This window comes from Neovison vison, chromosome 5, assembly GCF_020171115.1.
Source record: "Neovison vison isolate M4711 chromosome 5, ASM_NN_V1, whole genome shotgun sequence".
NCBI classification, from domain to species: Eukaryota; Metazoa; Chordata; class Mammalia; order Carnivora; family Mustelidae; genus Neogale; species Neogale vison.
Genome location: NC_058095.1, coordinates 27,538,193 through 27,560,919, shown reverse-complemented (window position 1 = coordinate 27,560,919; position 22,727 = coordinate 27,538,193). Strand labels below are relative to the sequence as shown.

The window sequence follows — 22,727 nt, the reverse complement described above, 5'->3', positions numbered from 1 at the left end:
ATTCACATTCATCTCTCTGCCCACCAACTTTAATTATATCTGACTTCCCTCCAATACACTTTCAGTTAGCTAACTTTCTAAAGTGCAAAATCTGATCACATTACTCCATTGCTTAAAATTCTTCAGTGTTTCCTCATGGTTTTCAGGGTAAAATTCAACCTCCTAACATATCATGTGAGGCTCCTTATGATCTGGTATCTTATATCTCATCTCCCTCCATGTTCCAACCTGACATACTCTCCACTCTAGTCAAATCAAATCACCTCTATTTCTACAAAAGGTGATAATGTCTTGCCTTTGCACATGCTATTCTTCTGTTCAAAAAGTCAGTTCAACCACACTCCTATCCACTTTACTGCTGGTTCCAAATGGTCTTTTTCATGAGTTTAATTATATGTTATTTCATTCCCAGCCTTTAAATTTTCCCTATAACAAATGTAAAACACAGCCTATAAATTTAAATATTCATTCTCAACCTCTTTAATACTATAAAATAGAAGCAATACATTCAACCTGGTTAGGTAAAATTATCACCCCTGGAACAGTCTTATTTTAGTAATTAGGAAGTCTATAATTAAATAAAATTAACATTCCTTCACTGTCATATTTTTTTTTTATATTCCATATACTAAGGGGGTCACAAAAATGAGCAAGAAAAGCTTCTGACCTCTGAGGTAGGCTGACCCTTAAACCACTAACCCCAATATAATGCCATATATATGTGCTGTGTGTACGCATGTATGCAAAATTTCTAAGAGAAAACTAAGAACTAACTTAGGTAGGTGGTTTCAAAATAATATAATGGAAACAAATTCCAAATAAACTATTTCCCCACTCAGTGAAAACTCACCCAATAATATCAAGGTAAATTCTAGTTCTATCATTAGGGTCACCACATGTCCTCATTTACATATTCTAGTTAATATATGTTACACAGTAAAATGATTATTAGCACTCCTTTAACTCTCATTATTTTCCTGGTTGAATAATAAACTATAAGCTCACCTTATCTATCATCTTCTTCCTGTTTCCCTAAAAACAACCTCAATAATGTGTTCTTTTCATTCTGAAGGATGTATTTAACTTTGTTAGGGGGAAAAAGTATCTAATTTTAACTACTCTATCTCTGAGATGGATCAGCTCAAAATATTTTTCAGTTTTAATACCTCATTCTCCCTCCCTCCCCCTCATATTTGCTGAGAAAGAAGACTGTCTTCTTTAGCCTAGAAATTAAAAAAGAAGAAAAAAAATAAATGGTAGAGGCATCTAGGAGAGGTTGGAAACAACAGACAAAAATCTGTATTAATTTACATGGTGAATAGTTTTTGAGATTGTCTCTCAAGGTAAAAAATAAAGAATTCAACTTAAACATATGAAATAATAAACTGGGGCGCCTGGGTGGCTCAGTGGGTTAAGTCCTCTGCCTTCGGCTCGGGTCATGATCCAAGGGTCCTGGGATGGAGCCCCGTATCAGGCTCTGTGCTCAGCAGGGAACCTGCTTCCTCCTCTCTCTCTCTCTGCCTGCCTCTCTGCCTACTTGTTCTCTCTCTCTCTCCCCCATCTCTCTCTCTGTCAAATAAATAAATAAATAAACAAATCTTTAAAAATAAAATAATAAACTAATGAAAGTCTCTTTTTTTAACCAAGAAAACCAGAATGTCTATTTTTAAATGAAAGTTATTTCCAAACAGTCATTTCAAGAAGTTCTACAATATCCCACTGCTTGACACATTTTGGGAATATCTGCTTGGAAACAATGCTTAAGCCAGTTCCTGATTCACAAAAATTTATCTTATTATCCTGTGGACAAGCCTATTTTTCATTTCCTTCTTGTCTTCCTTCCTTCCTTTCTTTCATTAGAGAGGAAGAGACGGACGGGGAGAGGAAGAGAGCAAGAATCTTAAGCAGGATCCATGCCGAGATCCATGCAAGCCCAATAGGGGTGGAAGGGTGAGGGGAAGCAGCTCAATTTCACAACTCTGAGATGGTGACCTGAGCAGAAATCAAAAGTCGAAGGCCTAAGAGGCTGAGCCACCCAGGCGCCCCTTTTTCCTTTCTTTCTTTTACTGAAATTATTTTTTGAATTAGGTTCCATGGCCTCTCTTGGCCAAAACCCTTAAGTTAGACAAGCACAGATATGCTATATGCCCCAAGATATGCACCAAACATTGTCCCATGGTTCTGAAGGCAGGGACAGATTATTTTAGACATTCTTGTACCCCTAGGACCAGAAATATAAAAAACACTCAATTAAGATGTTTTGGTTTGGTTAATTAATAATCAATCATCAGATATGGAAACAAATTTTTTTGGCTATTGCCAAAGATCAAATTTACCTTCAAAGGAAGAATTGCTACCCTTAGAGATACTTAAAAGAACTGAGAGCAAAGCCAAAAAAAGGAGCTCCAAAGATGCTAGTAAATATTGTATCATTTGCACAAGTGTGTTGCTTACTTTCTTTAGGGACTAGACATCAGTGCTTCAAATATACAAGCTCTGTTGTGTTTATCAACAGAACTAGTCTTATTACCCTATATCCTAGAACTCCTTAACTAATTTAAATCTTCCAAATAAATAGAGAAAAAAAGTGAGGTCCAAAACCAAATTTGCTATTTTTCACCAACATCTGCTCTTAAACATTTTCTTACTTTTAAAAACTCTCTAAGACTGCCAATCAATCACAGTCAAAATGCATTAATCTTGCCAAAATCTTAATCATGTTTCAATCCTTTCCCAAAGTTTTTCATTAAGAGTTTCTCCAAACCTCTCTTAGTTTTAGGTTATTATTAAAAACTACACTGTTCTGTACTGTATAATGGCTTGACTTTGTTTCAACATAACTTCTCTTAGAGGAAATCAGAAAAATCTCTAAATCTCTGTAACTATGAAAATAAATGTCTATATATCTTTCCAGTTATCCATACTTGTTCCCTTTTTACTAGCAAACAGTATTTCCAGGTATCATGGGAATGTGTCTACCACTGCAAAGATATAAAAATCAAGTTTCCATTAGACCTAGTTCCATAACCACAGTAAAATCTTGAAAAAAAAATAGAATAGGAATTGGTAGCTGAATTTAATTAACTGTAAATGGATAAATCATCCAATCATAAATGAATGGGTCTCAAAGGACAGTAGGAGAAAAATAACCACAGATAAAAAGATTGAGAGATATTTAAAGTTTTAAAAGCATAAGCTAATTATAGTTCATATATTATGAATGTCACACCTTAAATTCCTATGATCACATAGCAGTGATACCTAACCATTCTTAGGATTAAGAATTTGTGGAACCTGGACCCTGTATACACAGATTCCTAAGAATTCCCAAATACGAATTAAATTCTATGGGAAAGTTGCCAGTATCTGTTATTATGAGTGCTCATACTGAGCAAAGAAACACCACCCTGTTACTAACATACTACATCATTATATGAGTCACCTTAAAACAAGATTTTCCTCCTTTGTTTAAAAACAAGACAGCCCCATACCAAGCAACAAGTGATAAGATACAAGTTTAGACAACTTTACATTCAGTAGAAAACACTTGACAGCACTTGAAAAAAAGCATATTATTGCTCTTAGAGTTTTACTATCTATCATTCCTATTCTTTTTTTTTTTTTAAGATTTATTTATTTGAGGGACAGAGAGCATGAGAGGGGTAGGCAGAGGGAGAGGGAGATTCATTCCAGCAGACTCCGAGCCAACCGCACAGACCCTGAGATCACCGCCTGAATCAAAGCCAAGAGTCAGATGCCTAACCACTGCACCACCCAGGCACCCCTAACACTCTTATTCTTACTGTATAATTTTGGATCCTCAAAAAAAAAAAACATTCAGAGGTTGCACTGCTGCTCACTGTAACCTACAAAATGAATACTTCCTTTCAGAGAAAGGGGGGATTCTGTTTGTCTTCCCATATGGCAATTTCTTAAACTATATTTATACCTTACCCTATATGATTCAATATATTTGACCCAAGCAACTTAAGTCCCAAAGTATTTTAACCAACAAATGTAAGTATGAAAAAGTACTTTTTGCCAGTGATATAAGATCTTGTTGGACATATGTGTCAACACTATAAAGCATATCACCAGTAACTATTTGTGGGTCAGTGTAGCTTTAGTTGAAAATGGCTAGCATCTTAAAGAATTTTTACCATTAGGGTTTCCTAACATTTTGCGTTCCACGTAATATCACTTTGTCTTTGGAAAACCTTTACATCATAAGTTTGAAAGGAAGCAAAAAAATTTTGCATTAAAATAAAAATATTCTTCAAAAAAAAAGATTTATTTATTTGAGAGAGAGAAAGAGAGTGCACAAAAGCTGGGAGAGGGGAAGCCGATTCCTGACTGAATGGGGAGCCCAACAAAGGCTCAATCTCAGGATCCTGAGATCACAGTCTGAGCCAAAACCAAGAGTCAGATACTTAACTGACTGAGCCACCTAGGTGCCCCTAGATAAAAAAATATATATATATTTTTTTAAGATTTGAGAGAGAGAGAGAGAGAGAATTTACGAGTAGGGGGAGGCAGAGAAAGAGGGAAAGAATCTCAAGCAAACTCCCCACGGAGCACAGAGCCCAAAGAGGGGGTCAATCACAGGACCCTGAGATCATGACCTGAGCCAAAATCTAGAACTTGACACTTAACCGATTGAGCCACCCAGGCGTCTGCAAAATCAAAATATTCTTTAAAAATGTTCTGTATAAATGATACACTTCAAAATTTAAACAATAAAAGAAGAAATTAGCATATTTTTTCAGGTCATGTTAATTTTGGCCTATATTTGGAGGCAGTTATGTTAGAGTTTTCCCTTGAAATACAACATAATCTTTGTCTTAAAACCTCAACAGTGACATTATTCCTTTGTCTAAGTTTTAGCTGGTGTAACAGGAAAAAAAAAATTATCATTGGTCCATGCTGCACATCAGGAGCCTAGATGAGCCCTGGACAAATTCAGCTCTTCATTCTCACACGTCATACGCTATACCGATGGTAAAATTAACAGCTACCACTTATTGAAGGCTTAAAAGGATCAGGTTCTATGATGAGTATCCCATAAATAACTCTGGAGTTGCATCAAATGTACATTTTATTTATGCTAATTTGATTATATGTGTTTAGAAGAGAGTAAATGTGAATGAAAATGTAAGTTATGTTATCGTGCACATGATTTTACTTGCAATTACATTCAACAAAGTGTCACAAACAACATGTCACAAAGTGAGTATGATGTGGAAGAAACTGCATCCCCTCAGACGGTCTCAGTTACAAACTGGATGCCCCAAACCATATATATTGTCCTTCATGGGTGATTTAAGAATTTTTTCCAGAGATAATTTTGACTATAATTTAATTTTTGCTTTATATGCTAACTTAGAACCTTACTAAGTTAGGACCAAACTTTGTCTCATTTGGTGTCCATCAAGACTCTGTGAAGTAGGTACAACTATTAACCCTATTTATAAAAGACTTAACAGGTAGAGAGATCATGCAACTTGCTTTGCAGTGGTAAGTTTCCAACTTGGGTCTTTCTGAATCCAAAGTTTCCACATTCAACTACTATGCTATATTGCAATATTCCCATTTTCCAGATGGGGCATGAGAGGCTCAGAAAGTTTAACCAAACTGGTCCAATATCAGTCTATGAGTAAGTCTTTATACCAAGACATAAACTCGTGCTTTCTCATTTTAAGTCCAACATGCTTTCCACATTACAAAAAAATTGTCTCTTTTCTACCAGGTTATCTTAGAAACTTAATAAAATAACTGTTAGAAGCCAGAAATGCATAGTAAATGGGGGAAAAATACTGTTATAAAGTGTTCACAAACTGGTGGCCCACAAAATAAATTTGGGCCACTAGATAAGCTCTGTTTAGTCCTCAAAAAACATTCCTTTAAATCTTCATTAGTTGTTATGATAGACAAAGTCTGACAATAGGTACTGCAAAGATCTTTCTCCCTTGTTGCCACTCAATGATTAAGATGGAAAGTCATATACTGGCCTTCCTAGGATCTCTGGCACCAAGGGGTAATCAGGTAATCTAGGTCTGGCCAGAGACTAAAAGAGAATTCTTCTAGGAATGGGGGGGGGGGTTTGTTTCCAGGAAAATTTATGTACTCCCAATCAAAGGTATAGCTAATTCCTCGCACTGTACCGTTTACTTCTTCCTGCATTGAACATGGATATATTAGCTGGAGCTAACAGACATTTTTTTACAGAGAGACAAACATAAAAATGGGAATCATTACATTATTAATGGCAGAACACAAAGTTATAAAAGACTTAGATCCTCATGATATTGTTGAGTTACTAAGTTGGTCCTGGACCATGCATCTTGGACTTCTGTTAGATAAACCAAAAATATTCTTATGGCTCAAACTTGGTCTTCTGTTACTTGCAGCCAAAATAATTTCTAGCCAATTCAATTGCCAACATTTATCAAAATCAGGAGATTTCATATAACAATCTGTATCACAAGTGTTTCTTGAACTGAACTAGAAGACTTTTCTGGAAACACTGGGTCTACACTCTCATTTGGTTACAATTGGCAGCCCCTAACCATGGAGTTCTCAGTCTCTAAATTACCACAGGCCCCATGTGGCCAGCTACACTAATTTTGTTCATCTGCTTAATCCCACTGTCACATGTAAATGTGTGATCTTCTGCGTTACATTTCAATGTATATCTAGCCTAGAACCCAGGTAGCCACTTGAATGCCTAGCATCCTAAAAAATCTCCAATCAATCACTACCAAAGACACAATACAGGGTTTTTAATATAGCAAAAACTCTCCTGAAGCTGTTCAAGAAATGAGTTATTCTAAACTTTATCCCTGAAGTCAAACTCTAGAAACTATTTAACAGTAAAATAAGAAGTTAGAGTAGTCAATTTTCCAGTTCTGAAATTCTGTGAAACCCTAGGAAGCATTATTTATGAATAAACCCTAAAATTTTGATAGTAATCGAAAGTCCAAGAAACCTCCTACATTTCTTACATAGCAGTAGCAAGATCCCTAGAACAAGAAATCGGAGTTGTGATTTTGTAGGCTTTTTTTTTTTTTAAGATTTTATTTATTTGACAGAGAGAAATCACAAGTAGACAGAGAGGCAGGCAGAGAGGCAGAGAGAGAGAGAGGAGGAAGCAGGCTCCCCGCGGAGCAGAGAGCCTGATACTGGGCTTGATCCCAGGACCCTGGGATCATGACCTGAGCCGAAGGCAGAGGCTTTAACGCACTGAGCCACCCAGGCGCCCCGATTTTGTAGTCTTAATAGCAAGGTAAGCTTGCATCACTACTGCACATTACTGGGAAAAAACATTAGGGTTCCAATATCCAAAGCAATTAAGTCAGAATCTCACAAAAGTCTCAGAAGTAACAGGGGGAATGATGATGTGGGACATTTCAAGATGGCTGTCATTTAGGAGACCTAAACAATGTAGTTTTCACTAGAAGCAGTTCCCAGAAATGATACACATCTCAACTGCCAAAAGACTATTTCTTATCAATTCTTTGGAAAATAATATAAACAAAGGCTGAATTCTTAAATATCAATAATTTGTGCCCACCAAGCATTAAATTTAGACATACCCTCAGTGCAAAATTCACTGTATCTTTATCTGAAAAGAATTTTAATAGTTCTAATGGTAATTATAGATAACCACAAACTACAGCTTTCACTATCTTCAAATGTACTTCATTATACATTATTACCATTAAAAGATGGTTGTGTCCATTTGAATTCAGGGTATATAACTTCTCATAAAGTAACACAACTCAGAGTAGTGTATACTGGACACAATACAGTAAAGATGAAAATATATCACCAAAAATAAACACACTTTGGAAACCAAACTATCATAATCTTTTTTTTTTTTAAGATTTATTTATTTGAGAGAGAGAGTGTACACAGAGGGAGGGACAGAGGGAGATACAGAATCTCAAGCTGACTCCCAGCTGAGCATGGTGCTGGATGCACTGCTCGATCTTAAGACCTTGACATCATGACCTCAGCCAAAATCAAGAGACAGATGCTTAACCAACTCACCACCTAGGGGCGCCCATCATAATCTTTTAAAATTAAGTATGTATGTAACACTGTGCAAAAAGCAAAGAATTAAATCTACTTAACAACAGTGATCACCAGTAGTTACAGAACATCCACTATGCTATAGTGCTAGATACTGTGCTAGGTAGTCATTTAGTTATTTCACAAAAGCCAACAAATTATTCTGTAAGATAAGGGAACTGAAACTTAGGTGATTTGCCTGAAGTTTACACTTCGTAAAATCTGGGATTTTAACTCCAGAATCTGTCTAGAACCTAAAACCAATTTAGCCACTATGCCATAATGCAGCCTACTTCCTTGAGAAAAAGTTTGCAAAACATAAAATCATTATTAAATTAGCCAGAGAGGGAAACTGTCCTTTTGGGTCCAGATTTGGCAGAAAAGTTTACTGAGTGAGGGCCAGTGTATAAAATAGTTTTTCTTCAGAGGAATATATAATCAAGAAAGGTTTAGCAGCATTAAAAAAAAAAAAAGCTCATTATTTCAATATCACTGTCACATTACCTAATAATCTTAAAGAAATTCTTCTCTCAGCTTCCAAAATGGTATTTCAGAAAGTCAGTAATAAATCAAGTAAAGTAGGGGCGCCTGGGTGGCTCAGTGGGTTAAAGCCTCTGCCTTCAGCTCAGGTCATGATCCCAGAGTCCTGGGATCGAGCCCCGCATCAGGCTCTCCACTTCTCGGGGAGCCTGCTTCCTCCTCTCTCTCTGCCTATTTGTGATCTCTGTCTGTCAAATAAATAAATAAAATCTTTAAAAAAAAAAAACTCAAGTAAAGTAGGCAAAAAGCAAAATGAAAAAAGAGAACTTAGTAATTTTAGGGAAGGGTTAAGAAATGACTATCTTACAAGGCATTTTTCTCTACTATTGACCCATATATTTTCCAAGAACATTTTGTGTATTCAAATATTTTCAAAAAGCAACTGTCCATCTCAATAATTTTTCCTTCATCTTTGAATTTAGGAGCACATATGATCTAATTCTATATAGGGTTTCACTTTGGAGTTCACACAACTACTACAGAAGTTGTTTTTTTTTTTTAAGATTTTATATATTTATTTGACAGATAGACATCACAAGTAGGCAGAGAGGCAGGCAGAGAGAGAGGGGAGGAAGCAGGCTCCCTGTTGAGCAGAGACCCTGATGTGGGGCTCAATCCCAGAACCCTGGTAACATGACCCGAGCCAAAGGCAAGAGGCTGTAACCCACTGAGCCACCCAGGCGCCCCCTACAGAAGTTATTTCTAATTAGAGAATCACTATATGGTTATTTCAGAAATGTGAGCCACAAATAAAATACAGAATACCAAATCAAATGGGATATTTCAGTATATCAGAAGAATGAAGAAAGAATAAAACACAGGACCTCAATCATCTTATTTTCTAAATCACATGTTCAAGATAAGGCAACTTCTAAAAGAAAAATGCAACTTGTTTTAAAAAGGGTAGACTATACTAGTAGCTAAATGATATAAAGTCTTGTGCACAGTGGGACTTGATAAATGTTTGCAAATGAGTGCAATCCAATAAAATGGGAAAAAAATCTACTGAGAAAAAGAAAGAATAAGTCTGGAACCTGTTAAAACACAGTCTTCCTCTAAATGCCTTGAATCACCTGAAATGACAGCTGGAAACAAAGCAAAGACTAACGTGGTGAGCAACATCTCCATTTCTAACTTTCGGCTGGCTGACTGGCATTCTGAACAAGTTCATGCAGGACAGAGGTCCAAATCTTCCTATGTCTTAACTACAGAAACAACTATCACCTTCTATAAGACAATTTCAAAAACACAAGAAGACTTAGTGGTTTTAATAAAATTATTTTAATTTTAAAAATCTTCTGGGTTAAAGCTCTGTAAAGCAGTGCTTAAACAGAAACCTAAAATTTTCTTTCTCCTAAAAGCTGAATATTTAATTTCAAGATTCTATATCTTGCAAAAATGTTTTGTAAGCAAGTGGAGGAGTTCCTAGATTTTTCAGCCACATCTTGCCTAACCAGACTTCCTTTACAGTCAGTATAGTTCCTTTGAAGTTTAATTGAAAACCACAGAATCAGCATAAAAATGCTTAGAGTTGAGAAAGTTGCAGCTTGTATATGGCAGATCAAGAAGACGAATCAAAATATTGCGCTCATAAAAAATTTAGGACAGTTTTTTTCAGTACTCTCTCAAGGAAGAAATAGGTTGTTTGTATTTTCTAACAGAGTTCAATAATAAAAACTATAATCAAAATGTAGCCAAGTCTGAACCAAAGATCTCTTGTTATATCATATGTGACTTCATTCAGTTGGTTTAGAATTGCATTTTCTAAAAGCTGCATTCAATTTCAACTGCCAACTGTTTGGTATAGCTGAATTAGACAGCTCATTCTTCTCACCTATTGTTTCTTTGTACAAAGATATATTTAAACCCATGAATACATTCAATGTCCTCAGATTCTCTATATTTTAAAAAAATCTATAAATTTCTGTCTACATTGCCACATGATTTATATTCTCAATCACTAAAAACAGCAATGCATTCAGTCTATTATTTTACTATACAAACTCAGACGACCACTTGCAATTATCTGTCCTACCATATAGCAGAACATCCAATAGATTAATATGCTACTAAGCATGGCCTAGTGAATTGATAAGCTCTCAAGGGAAGGAGATTTTTAAAGATTACAGTTGCATTAATCATTCTGTATGGTGCTCCAGGGTCATCACAAATCATACACAACATACTTTGCAGTGGAGACTGGGAATCCTTGATTTAAAAAATAAAGCTATTATTGAGTAAAAAAATTTTAAAAAGAAAGAGAAAAGATGTGGAGAGCCTATGAAATAGGCTATTTGAAATATGAAATAGCCTATGAAGTAGGCTATTTGTTAAAGTTATATTGTCATAAAGCGTGTATCTTCCCCACCAAATGTGTGTTCTAATGAAAATTTGCTTAATAAACAAATATCAACCCTAAATCACTATCATTAAAAAACAATTACTCCATGAGTGCATTCTTATTTGGTGCCATACATAGGCTAAGAATGCTAAGGCGTTCTTCATTTAATGCTTATTTCTATGAAAGAAATACTGTTATTATCCTTATTTTACAGATGAGCAAACTGAAGCATAGAACAGTTAAATGACTTGTCTAAGTCTAGCACATTGTACAGCCAGGATTCAAATTCAGGAAGGTTATTTTCCAGACCCTACACTCTTAACCACTATAGTGGACTGCTTCATGTTGCTATAGGTATTTGAAGCCTAAGAAGAGAGAAATGAAAATACTACTAGGACTTCTCCACCATATGGTCTATATTAGAATCACTGGCAGATACTATTTTTATTTGAAACCACAATCGCTTTCTCAAACCCCAAAGAATCAATAAACTTCCTTAATAGATTAAGATACATTATGAGATGCTAACATGTGGTATATTTTAATTTCTGCCTGAGATATGCTAAGTAACATAATTGCAAAGAGAAGGCTCTCCCAAGTTGTTGGTGTTTCTATAAAAATGTCTGCAGCAATAATTGGAGAATCACTGCTCCAATAAGTAAGATTTCTTTCCTTAAACTTCAATAAATATAATTTCATACATTCCCTTATATGTCTGAAGCATTGTAAAGAAGAGGCTGGATTTTCTTTTTCCTTAACTAGGGCAAGGTATGGAGCAGGGAGAGGAAGAATAGGTGAGGGGCAAGGTAACAACTACAAACACAAGTTTTCTAAGGATAGAAGCTTGAGTATCTGGCTACCATGCCTTACATAGCAATGTCTTACAATAATAACCCTGTAGGGAAAAAAAAAGTTGGCTTCTAATTATGAATGGGACCAAAAGGGATTAAGATTTAGAAGTAAATAACATAACTTTCACTTTTTTAGTTGCAAAGATCTTTTGCTCCTCCATCTTTCCCAATTACTCTGTTCCACATTTCCTATCCATTATCCCCTTTGGAAATGATTACCTTCTTCCCTACACAAATTTGGTTTTGCCACTCCTATTGTACTCATTATAATACTTGTATTGGTTATACATGCTTAGTTTATAGCTACCTTCCCCCACTATACCTGTAAATACTAAGACAAGGATAATGCCTGATATCATCCCACAGTGCTTGAGAAGGTTCTCAGATGGGTTTATGAACTACTAAGGCACACGTAGCAAAATGACACAAATCATAGTGATTCAAACTAAAGCAGGGCAAACATGACACAAAATGAGTTTAAAAAAAGGGGGGGAGGGGAAGAAATCAAACAGCACCCAGACAGAGAGACTAACTCTTAACACCCAGAAGATAACTTAGTCTAGTAATTAGTCTTTGAGTATGACAATCAAAACCTAAATACCAGCTCTGCCACTCCAAGCTAGGGGAATCTAAACAGCTCTCTGAAAATCAGTTTCTTCATCTGTAAAAGAGGAACAATAATAACATTCCTTCAAATGGTTGCTGTGTTGCCCATTTAACACTGAACTTAGTGTCTATAGCACAGCAAATACTTAAAACATTAGGTAGCTATTAGGACAGTTATGCTTTAAGGTTTCTCTCATAAATTTTAACAAATTCACCTTAAAGGAAAGCCAAAAGAACATATACACTACATGAAAGGTAAAAGTAACTGCAGATGTTTTAATTCAGAAAAATTATGTTTACTTCTCCAGCCCTATTTTCTGTACTTTGCAAGGCATCAGCACTGTACTACTTGTGGTTCTCAGTGTACATCTGTCATTTCTAATCCCTGTGCTTTAAATTCATACTTAAGAATGCTTCCTTCCTGGGTGCCTGGGTGGTTCACTGGGTTAAGTGCCTGCCTTTGGCTCAGATCATGAACCCAGGGTCCTGGTATGGAGTCCTGCCCTGCACTAAGCTTGCTGCTCAGTAGGAAGTTGGCTTCTCCCTCCCTCTGCCCCTCCCCTCTGCTCCTCTGAAGTAAATAAATAAAATCGTGAAAAAAAAAAAAACAAAAAAAACTTTCCTCCCTCCTGCTACTCACCCTAAACAACCCTCTGTTTGCTAGCTAACTCCCACTCACTCTTTAAGGCTTAACTAAGAAATCCTTGCTGGCCTCCTCTCTCTTCCTCAAGGTTTATATCATCTGTGACTACTACACTGTACTCTAATTACTTTTTTAATACCAATCTTTTCACTTATACTCTAAAAGCTTCCTGAGGCCAGGGACTAACTGGCTGCTGGATCCCCAATCCTGGCATGAATGAATAAATAAATAGATATATCCAGGACTGGGTATAGCACAGGATACAAAAAGGTACTAAATTATTATTTTTTTAATTATATAAAACAGCTCCATAAAAACTAGGCTAGAACAGAGTATACTACCATTTGTTTCCAAGCATATTCTCTCCCACTCAATTAGTGAGATATTTCCCATTTTTTCAGGAAATCTTGGGAACCATGGGACCTCTCACTACAGTTCAGAGCCAAGAACACCTCACCAGACTTTCTCTTGACAAATAGGAAAAGGAAGGGCACTGTGAACAGCAGCTGTGCTGCTCAAGCTGGGCGAGAAAATGCAGGGCAGTTTGTAAAAGTATCTAAAAAGAACTCAGTGCTGAGAAACAGAGGAAGAGAATGCATGGGGCTACCTGACAAAATAGCACTCATTAAATATTTGTTGATTAACAAGAATCTTTGGGTCTCTCCCACGTACACTTGAGGTCTAGCAGATTTCAGAGTGGATAACGGGTCTTATCAATAATCGCACGGGGACAGGTGGGTGCCTGGTTGGCTCAGTCTGTTAAGCGGCTGCCTTCAGCTTGGGTCATGATCCCAATCCACATCAGGCTCCTTGCTCAGCAGGGAGCCTGCTTCTCCCTCTGCCTGCCACTCTGCCTGCTTGTGCGCGCTCTCTCTCTAACAATAAATTTTTTAAAAAATTCTAAATTTTAAAAAATAAATTTAAAAAATCACTTTAAAAAGATAATCACGTGTGGTTTTTAAAATTAGAAAGAGTTTCCTTACTATAGTTAAGTGTCTTGAATGAATGAACAAATTAGTGAAAACCACGGACATGTGAATGCCTACAATGGGCCTGGCAATGTGTAGCCAGCAAAACAGCAGACATTTAATGGAAAACAGTAAAGCCTCAAGTTGCTGATATCAGCAATAGTATTTAATGGTACAACATAGGAAGGCAGCATGGACCCTGCATATTGCCTTTTTCACGGCATAACCTAGAATCTGCTCCCTTTCCTTTTTTCTTAAGATTTATTTATTTATTTGATGGGGGTAGGGGTAGAGAGAGAAGGAGAGAGAGAATCTCAGACTCCCAGCTGAGCCGGATTTGGGGGAGAGGGGTTCATCTCAGGATCCTGAGATCATGACCTGAGCTGAAATCAAGAGTCTGTAGCTTAACCCACTGAGCCATGCAGGCACCCCTGCTCCCTCTTACTTAAAGTCAGATAGAAATGACAAGAGACCTGAAGATACCTTTTGATTACCAAAGGACTGCTCTTACTCTGGACTTCCAGGGGCTCTTGAGTCAAATTTTAAAATCTAAGTTAATTGAAGTTTATTGTCTGTCCGTGCAATTAAATAAATAATAAGTAATAAAGTGTTAAACTAACTAAACTCCTGTGGGACTAGCAATGGATCTTCAGTGGAACACATTTTAGCTTATGACTCCAATTTAGTATTTCCATAGGTAGAATTACACACCATTAGAAAAAGAAGCGATTGTTTCATAAAATAAACTGAGAAAAGTTGTTAACTCTTTGGAACAAAGTAAGTTTAATATTTACCTCATATCGTGTAGTAAAATCAATTTCAGATGACTGAAGTTAAATATAAAAATAAACTATTAAAAAACTTAAGAAAATATAGGTGAATATATCTCTGTTGATAGAAAACTGAACTAAGTAGGAAAACAATGGAAAAACATACACACACAGCTTTGGATTGATGGTATTTAATTTTTTTATGGCATTAAATCTTTTAAATGTTTATATATCCATGAATAAAACAAATAAAACAAGATGGCAACTGAAAAACCAAGGCAAATGTCCACATAACAGAAAAAGGTTAATATTCTTAGTGTGTATAAAAAATATTTACAAGGGGAACCTGGGTGGCTCAATCAGTTGAGCATTGGACTCTTCGTTCTGGCTCAGGTCATGATAAATCAGGTCATGATAAATCTCTGGCTCAGTCAGTAAAGCATGTAACTCTTGATCTTGGGAGCATGAGTTTGAGCCCCACACGGGGTGTACAGATTATTTTTAAAAGTATTTACAAATCAATACAGCAAAAATAGCTATCAATGGAGAAAGTTGAGTTAATCACATGAATTATTTACAAAACAGGGAATATAAAACATATAGCAGGAAATATTTGAAAAAAATGTTAAAACCTCTGAAAAAAAATGTAAATTAAAATGATAAAATGCTAGTGGTTAAGAAAAAGGATTCTGGGGTTAGACACCAGGCCTATAATCTTGGGTAGCTCATTTTACTTCTCTGAGCCTCAATTTTCTTTTTGAAGATTTTATTTATTTATTTATTTATTTATTTGTAAGAGAGAGAGAGAGAGAGCACGCGTGTGTGAGAGAGAGACTGAGCAAGGAGGGGTAATGCTTAACTGACAGCCATCCAGGCATCCCTGAGTCTCAATTTTTTTTGTAGAACAGAGATAATAATAATACCTAAACCAAAGGAGTGATGTAAAAATTAAATAACATAATGCATGTAAAGTACTCAGTATAGTGCCTGGTACATGGTAAGTGTTCAATAAACAATAGCTCTTACTATAATAAAGAAAATAGATGATGATGATGATGATACTCAGGGCTGATGAGGGTGCAGTGGAACCGATATTTTTATCCACCTGACCTCTGGTATATTGCACAGTTTGTCAACGAAGTTTGAGTCAATCTTTCTAGAGGACAATTTAGCAGTATGTACTACTAAATACTCATACTCTTCAGGCTTCTGGAAACAAAAATGTTTAAAAACAATGGAAGAACTCAAAATGGAAAAGTCTGCTAAATAATACCATATTCATCGATTCATCATCCATTGATCCATATGTCCAATATTATTGGCCTTGGTGATACAAAATTATGAAAACAAACCTAGTCCCTGTTTAAGGATTAGCTTGGGAGATAAGCAATCAAATAATCAAGTGCACTAAGGAGATAAGAGCCACAACGGATAAGTACAGGGTTCTATGGTGCGCATAGAAAGAGCACCTACCATAGTCTGAGAGTAGAGTCAGGGAAGCTTCCCAGAAGAAGAGCTGGGACCTGAAGGATGAGCAGGAATTAGTCAGGTAAAGAGATGAAGAAAAAGTGTTCCAGGTAAAGGGAACAGCATGTGCAAAAGCCTAGAGGTCAAAGAAAGCATGGCATGTCAGCTTGACTGAGCAGTGTGCAAGGCAGGAACTTGGGAAAAGACGAGGATGAAGAGGTAAAGCAAGGTTTGCTCACTAAAAGTCTTGCTAGCAAAACTCTGGAGTGTAGACTTTATTCTAAGGGCAATACAAAAAATTAAAAAGCAACTAGTTCTAATAAATAAGTCAATAATCATAATATATCAAGAGGATACACGAGTTGAAAAGAATGAACAAATACCTAAAATGGAAATACAAAATTATAGTGAAGGGTGCACAACTTTGTAAGTTTTACTAAAAATCACTAAATTATACGATTATGAAAATGGGTTTATTTTAGGTTTTGTAGACTATACCTCAATAAAGCTATCTTTTAAAAAGTTAACAGAAATGTCTAACCATCTAAAAAATGTTCAACTTGTCTAGTAATAAAGTTTATATAAGACCAATGAGGTACTATTCTTTATCCTTGAAAGTTACTAATGATTAAATATGAAATGAAGATATCCAGTGTTAATAAGGCCAGGAGAATAGTATTTTTACCCTATGCTGGTTGAAATAAATGTTAACTGGAACAACCTTTCTAGAAAGTATAAATATGCAAGAGGAGTTTTTAAATTGTTTATACTCTGTGATCCAGTAATTATATTTCTTGAAATCTTAATAAATGTTCCAAAATATAGTCAAATATTTATGCCCAATGATGTTCACTGCAATGTGATTCATAATAGCAAAAAAAAAAAAAAAAAAGTTGGAAAAAAAACAGATGTTCAACCATACTGGGATGGTTGGGATGAGTTATAAGTGCTCTATGCAGCCATTTAAGTGCTATGGCACATAGATATATATTTATGATATGTAGTAAACTTTAAAAGAACCAAATATACAAAATTTTATAGATAGCAGCATTTCAGCTATGTAAAATATATATGCAATTGTAGAGCATATATCTTTCATTCTCTTTTCTGTGCTTTTCCGTATTTTCCAAAATTTCCTACAATGACCATGTATTATTTCTGTAGTGTAAGAAAGTTCTAAAGCTGTCTTCAAAAAATTAAAAAGCATCACTTTTAAGTATTTATACTTCGACAAATCAACTGCATATTTGCTATGGCTTTATTTTCTCTGAGAGAAAGGTGTGGTCATATTTGAATATATATAAAATACATATATAATTCAATAGTATCTTATTTATCCAGCATCATATATGGAAATGAATTTCCCCAGTTAATTAAAATGTGCACCATAAACCTCAAAACTTCCATGAAACTTGGATGGATTTCTATCTTAAAATACAATTCACTCAATCCTGACTGCTTAAAAAGAAGACAAAACAAGATGAAGCCATATTATGATTATTCAGGGTGATCATTATGACCACATAATAGTAGCTCTAAGGGACCACCGGGTTTTAGAGATTGATCCTTACATTAAGTAGTATGTTACCATAACTGCTAAATTTTTCTTATGCCAGCTATTTATAAATCTTCTTCTTCCTCCCTTGCTATAAAACCATCAGCTATCATTTCCCAGAATTGAAAGCAGCCTGTCTTTAGCAGCACCTGCCACACTTCCCATTCCTATTTTGCTGTTGATTATCTTCCTAGAGTAAGAAAAATTAAATATCCAAGTTTTAAGAATTATGTATAAACTGAGAGATAACAGGCTTCAAATAAGGGTATCACCTAAAAACGATCTGCACAGATCTAGATGATTCTGTTCTAGTTAAGGTTACAATATACATTAACTTCAAAGAGTACGAGTTCTTGATTATATCTCATGTCTTGGTTCCTTTACTCTACGGGCAGTCAAGTTCTCAGGATCAGAAACTCATATGCTGTTTCACATTATGGAAAGAGATATGGACCAGGAGCCAAGGAACTTAGTTCTAGTGTAGGTTCTTACACTAACCAGTTTTGTGACCTTCAGCAAGTCTTTTAACCTTGGTACCTGTCCTGAATAACTCATGAGGCTGCCCTAGAGTTAAATTAGAACACAAACACAAAAAAACACTCTGAAAAGTACAAAGCATTACAGAAAAGTAAAATGTTTCCTTGTTATTTCAGTGCGTTTATATGACCATGGATCAACACAGGTATCCATTCAGAAAATTCATAACAGAGGGAAAAAGATAATTCTTAAATTGCCTATTAACTAAGAAACCTCTATTATCTTAGAAGAACAATACTTTCCAAAGTTGGCATCTCTGATTTCTCTTCCCCTATATCCAATCAGTTCCCAGGTCCTTTGTGTCTTCTCCATAGTCCCTCACATCTTTCCCTCTTTCCATTACCACTTCATACCCCCAGTTTAGGCCTTTATTATCTCACACCTGGGCTTCCATAATGGCCTCTAACTGGCTCTACTCATGGCCTCCCTCCACCTCTCTCAAATCCCTATGGCCAATAGCTCCCAGATCAATTTTCTTAAAACACCACTGTGATAATATCTGCTCAAAAACCTCTTGAGACTCTCCATTACCTTCCCTATCAAGTTCGAACTCCTAAACTCAGCAGTCCCTATGCAGTCCCAGCTTCCTCTTCACCTTTATCTCTTACTACTCTTCCAAAGAGATCCTTCCTCAAACTGGATTAGTTAAGTCCTTCAGATATGCCTTGTGCTTTCTGGCCTGTAAGTTTTGGTAATACAACTTCTCTCCACCTGAAATACTCTTAATTTCTCAGGCCCTACTCCAGTCTATAAATATTGTACCCATACTTCAAGGCTGAGTTTGAATCTTGTCCACCTACTATATGTACTTCTCTTTGATTACCACAATGGAAAAGATGGAAGATCTTACAGTTAAATACATTTTCAACAGCTGACACTGGGCACATTCCTTAATAGCTCTTTGCCTCAGTTTCTTCATCTGTAAGGCAGGGATAATAGCAATTTCCTTTGGACATAATGTGAGGAGTAAATGTCATGTAAAGCATTTGGCATGACACCTAGCACAGACGAAAACCCAATAAATAAATCTTAGATATTGTTATTATTACTCTTGCCATTAGTGAATTTATCTTAATTTGAATTCAGCAATATTTATGGCCATTACAAATAAACGAAGTGTTCATGTACATACAGTATCGTTTCCCTCACTCTCTTTTTCTACGCTCTCATCTCACATTTGTTCTTCTTCCCATCCCTTCCCAAGATTACATCATATCGATACACGGGATTGATGTCTTATACATCTTACTATCTGTAATAATCACTCATACCCAGTAGATGATCAATAGATTTGTTTAATCCCCAGTGAATGAATATTGAAGACCTGACAGTATTAAAATGCCCTATACACCTATAGTGAAAAAGTAAAACTTTAAAGTTATTAATTAAAAAAATCTAAATTTTCAGTCTCACAAAATTAAATCTCTCCTTTCATGATCCTCTAGACTTTTTGTTTGTTTGTTTTCTCTCTTTTACCTTTAAAACAAACGACTCAACCTATTCATGCAACAAGAGATACAATAGCAAATATATGCAGGTCAGACAGCATACAAATATTGGAACACAAGAACCACAAGACAACTCAGTTGAACATAGCTCTGGATGAACTGAAATAGGAAGACAACTTAAGGGGAAAGGTAACTGGCTCATCAGTCATACAAACACACACACCCACACCCACACCCATACACACACCAGTTCCAGGATTCCTTTATACCCAGGGCCACATATAAACAACTGAAATAACCGGGCTACTACAGCAAGTAGCTGTAGAAATATCAGTCAGTTAGCTCAACAAATGAACTTACCACATGATCAATTTCATTACCTATCTCAAAAGTGGCTATTAACATACCTCAATATTCTAATAACTAAAGTCTGGCTAAGTAAGTCATATCAAGTAGATACAGCCTTACTGTATACCAATCATTCAACTCAATAAACTTAGTATAGTTGCATTCTCAGCCAAAATCAGGTCTGGTGACCACTATCCTCAAATGGTTTATCAGTAGAGAGAAGTAAGGTAGTTTGAAGGAATGTTAACTTTCCAAGAACTAGCATAAAATACAATGTAAAAATTAGTTTATTAAGTTTCTATCCATATCACACTTGTCTTCAGAAGACCCTAAAACATTTTACCAGCTTTGAAGGGCAACTATTCTCAAATCTCAAAATCTTAAGAGTTGGAAAAAGCTTTAGAAGTTCCCCACTGAAGGAATTTCTTATACTAAATTCCAGGCAAAAAGCCCTCTTTGAATACTTTAAGCAATGGACACACTATTTTTTGCAAGGCAGTCCACTTCACTGTTACAAAATTCTTCTTTACAATCATTGGAAATCTGCCTCCCTGAACTTTTACCCAAAGATCATAGTTCTGCTCTCTGGAACAATACAAGTTAATTTCTGAAATATAATCAATTCTAGAATTAGGATATAATTGTCAATTTGGTCACACAAAAAGCAGAAGAAAGCTCAGGACACGACAAAATTTTGAAATTCATCAAACTATGTTGAAATCACAAGCCACCATATTTTCGAGATAGCAAACCCCATGCCTCAGTGGACATACAAATACTAAGAATAATCTGATGTTTTACAGCAGAACCTGATGTTTACAGTGTTTACCGAATACCTTTTGGCAACTGAAACTACTAAATCCACCAACACAGTTTTAAAAATTATAATTCTGTAGGAAGTTCAAGACGGTTTTCCCAATTGTTCATATTTTCATTCTATTTCCTTCTAAAACATCTGCATGTTTTTAAAAGATCCCACCTCGCCCCACGGGTGCAATGTTTTACGTATTTATTTTTAATATTTTTAAAAAATAAATATATTCAAGAATAAAGCCTAAAAGAATGGGGTGTAAAGGAGTGGGGGTGGGGCTAGCAGGGAAGTCAAAGAAGGGGCCAGCAGGAAAGCGCTGGTTACTGGGTATTTTCCTTCTGGAAGCATGCTTCACTGTTACAGGTATCTGAAGTAAGGAACCATACAAACACGATCCAAGAACGAGAACGATCATGAGCAATGAGTGTAAAGCATTAATGTCTGTAAGATGTAAATGAATTGGTACTGGTCATCAAGCAGCGCCAGATGCTTCAGAACCTCTTAGAGGAAAGGTAAGAGGTCCAAGAAGCAGAGACCAAGGCCACCCTCTGCGGGAGGGAAAGAGGGAAGAAACCAAGGAGTAACTACCAGCTCAGCAGTCCACTGAAACCCGAACAGTACCAGAGCACAAGAAGGACGGCAAGTGACTAGAGGGAAGGCACACCCCGCAGAGAGCCTGAAAAAGGGGCTGCAGTGTGCGAATACCGAACGGGTCCAAGAGATGGGTGTGGGAAAACGGCTGTGGTGTGTGTAAGGGGCAACGCAGGAGTCCCATGGTCCTCTCCCTGCAGCAGAGCAACAGAGGGTACAAGGAAGGGGGAGGGTGAAAAGCAAGAATGACTCATTCCCGAAAGGAAGTGTTCAAGCCATAGGAAAGCATGCCGCGGGGGGGTTCAAGGCGAGGACTGGGAGAGCCAGGTGCCCCCAGTGATGGGGGTAAACCCCAACGTCCCGTAGTTCCCGTAGCTCGTCTTTAAGATGGGGTGTGTGGGGGTTTCGCGGCAGCCGAGTGCCAAGGCCTGGGAAGCGGCGCGGCGCGTGCGCAGTGGCGCTCGGCGGGACCCGCTGAGGCAAAGCGGAGCCGCAGTGACAGAAGCGAGCGGAGCGGCCGCCGGGTGGGACTCACCGAGGCGCAGGGGCTGGAGGTGGTGCTGGGGGTAGGCGACCGCTGGACCGTGACCAAAGCCATCTAGGCGCTGCTAGGTTGTTCCGGGCAGGGCATTCTTGTCCTGAGTGTGGGGGGCGGGAGGGTGACGGAGCCGGGATGGGGAATGGGGTATGGGATGGAGGTGAGGGGAACGGGGAGGAGGAGGAGGCCGCGGGAACGGCCGCAGGCTCCGCACCCAACACCGGACTCTCGCCTACTGACGCGCGGAACGGGCGGCGGGCGGGCGGGCGGGCGGTTCGGCAGCAGCGGGGCACAATGAGCGCTCCCAGTGCGCAGGCGCCACCTGTCAGCAACCGCCTCTCCCCTCGGCGCGCGCCGCCGCCTCGCCTTAACCCTTGAGTTGCCGGAAGCCGGCTGAGTGTTTGCGTCTCCGGCCGCCGCCCCTTCCCGGGTTTCCTCCTTTGCCCTGGAATCACGCGGTTTGCCCGCGTCGAGAGGCTGGGTGGTGGGCTGGGGGGAAGGGCCCCGGGCCAGGGAGAGGGGAGAGCTTTGGAATCCCCACTCCTGAGAGACGACCATTTTATGAGGTGGGGGCGCACAGCTTAACCGATCTTAGTGAAAGGAAACTGAGGTGAAAATCCTGAGGCAAACATGTTGTCTGGTG

General features: G+C 37.4%; 2 protein-coding genes across 3 annotated transcripts in view; one reads left to right on the top strand and one right to left on the bottom strand.

Annotated features, from left to right (window-relative positions):
• SSH2 (slingshot protein phosphatase 2) overlaps positions 1 to 22,322 on the bottom strand; it is a 258,906-nt gene extending 236,584 nt beyond the window's left edge. For both annotated transcript variants that reach the window (XM_044248234.1, XM_044248233.1), the window contains exon 1: positions 22,082 to 22,322. In XM_044248234.1, the coding sequence (XP_044104169.1) occupies positions 22,082 to 22,144 (63 nt within the window). In that variant the 5' untranslated portion in view covers positions 22,145 to 22,322. The remainder of the gene's footprint in view (positions 1 to 22,081) is intronic.
• EFCAB5 (EF-hand calcium binding domain 5) overlaps positions 22,018 to 22,727 on the top strand; it is a 175,546-nt gene continuing 174,836 nt past the window's right edge. The window contains exon 1 of the mRNA XM_044248235.1: positions 22,018 to 22,112. The gene's annotated coding sequence lies outside the window, so the exon portion shown is untranslated. The remainder of the gene's footprint in view (positions 22,113 to 22,727) is intronic.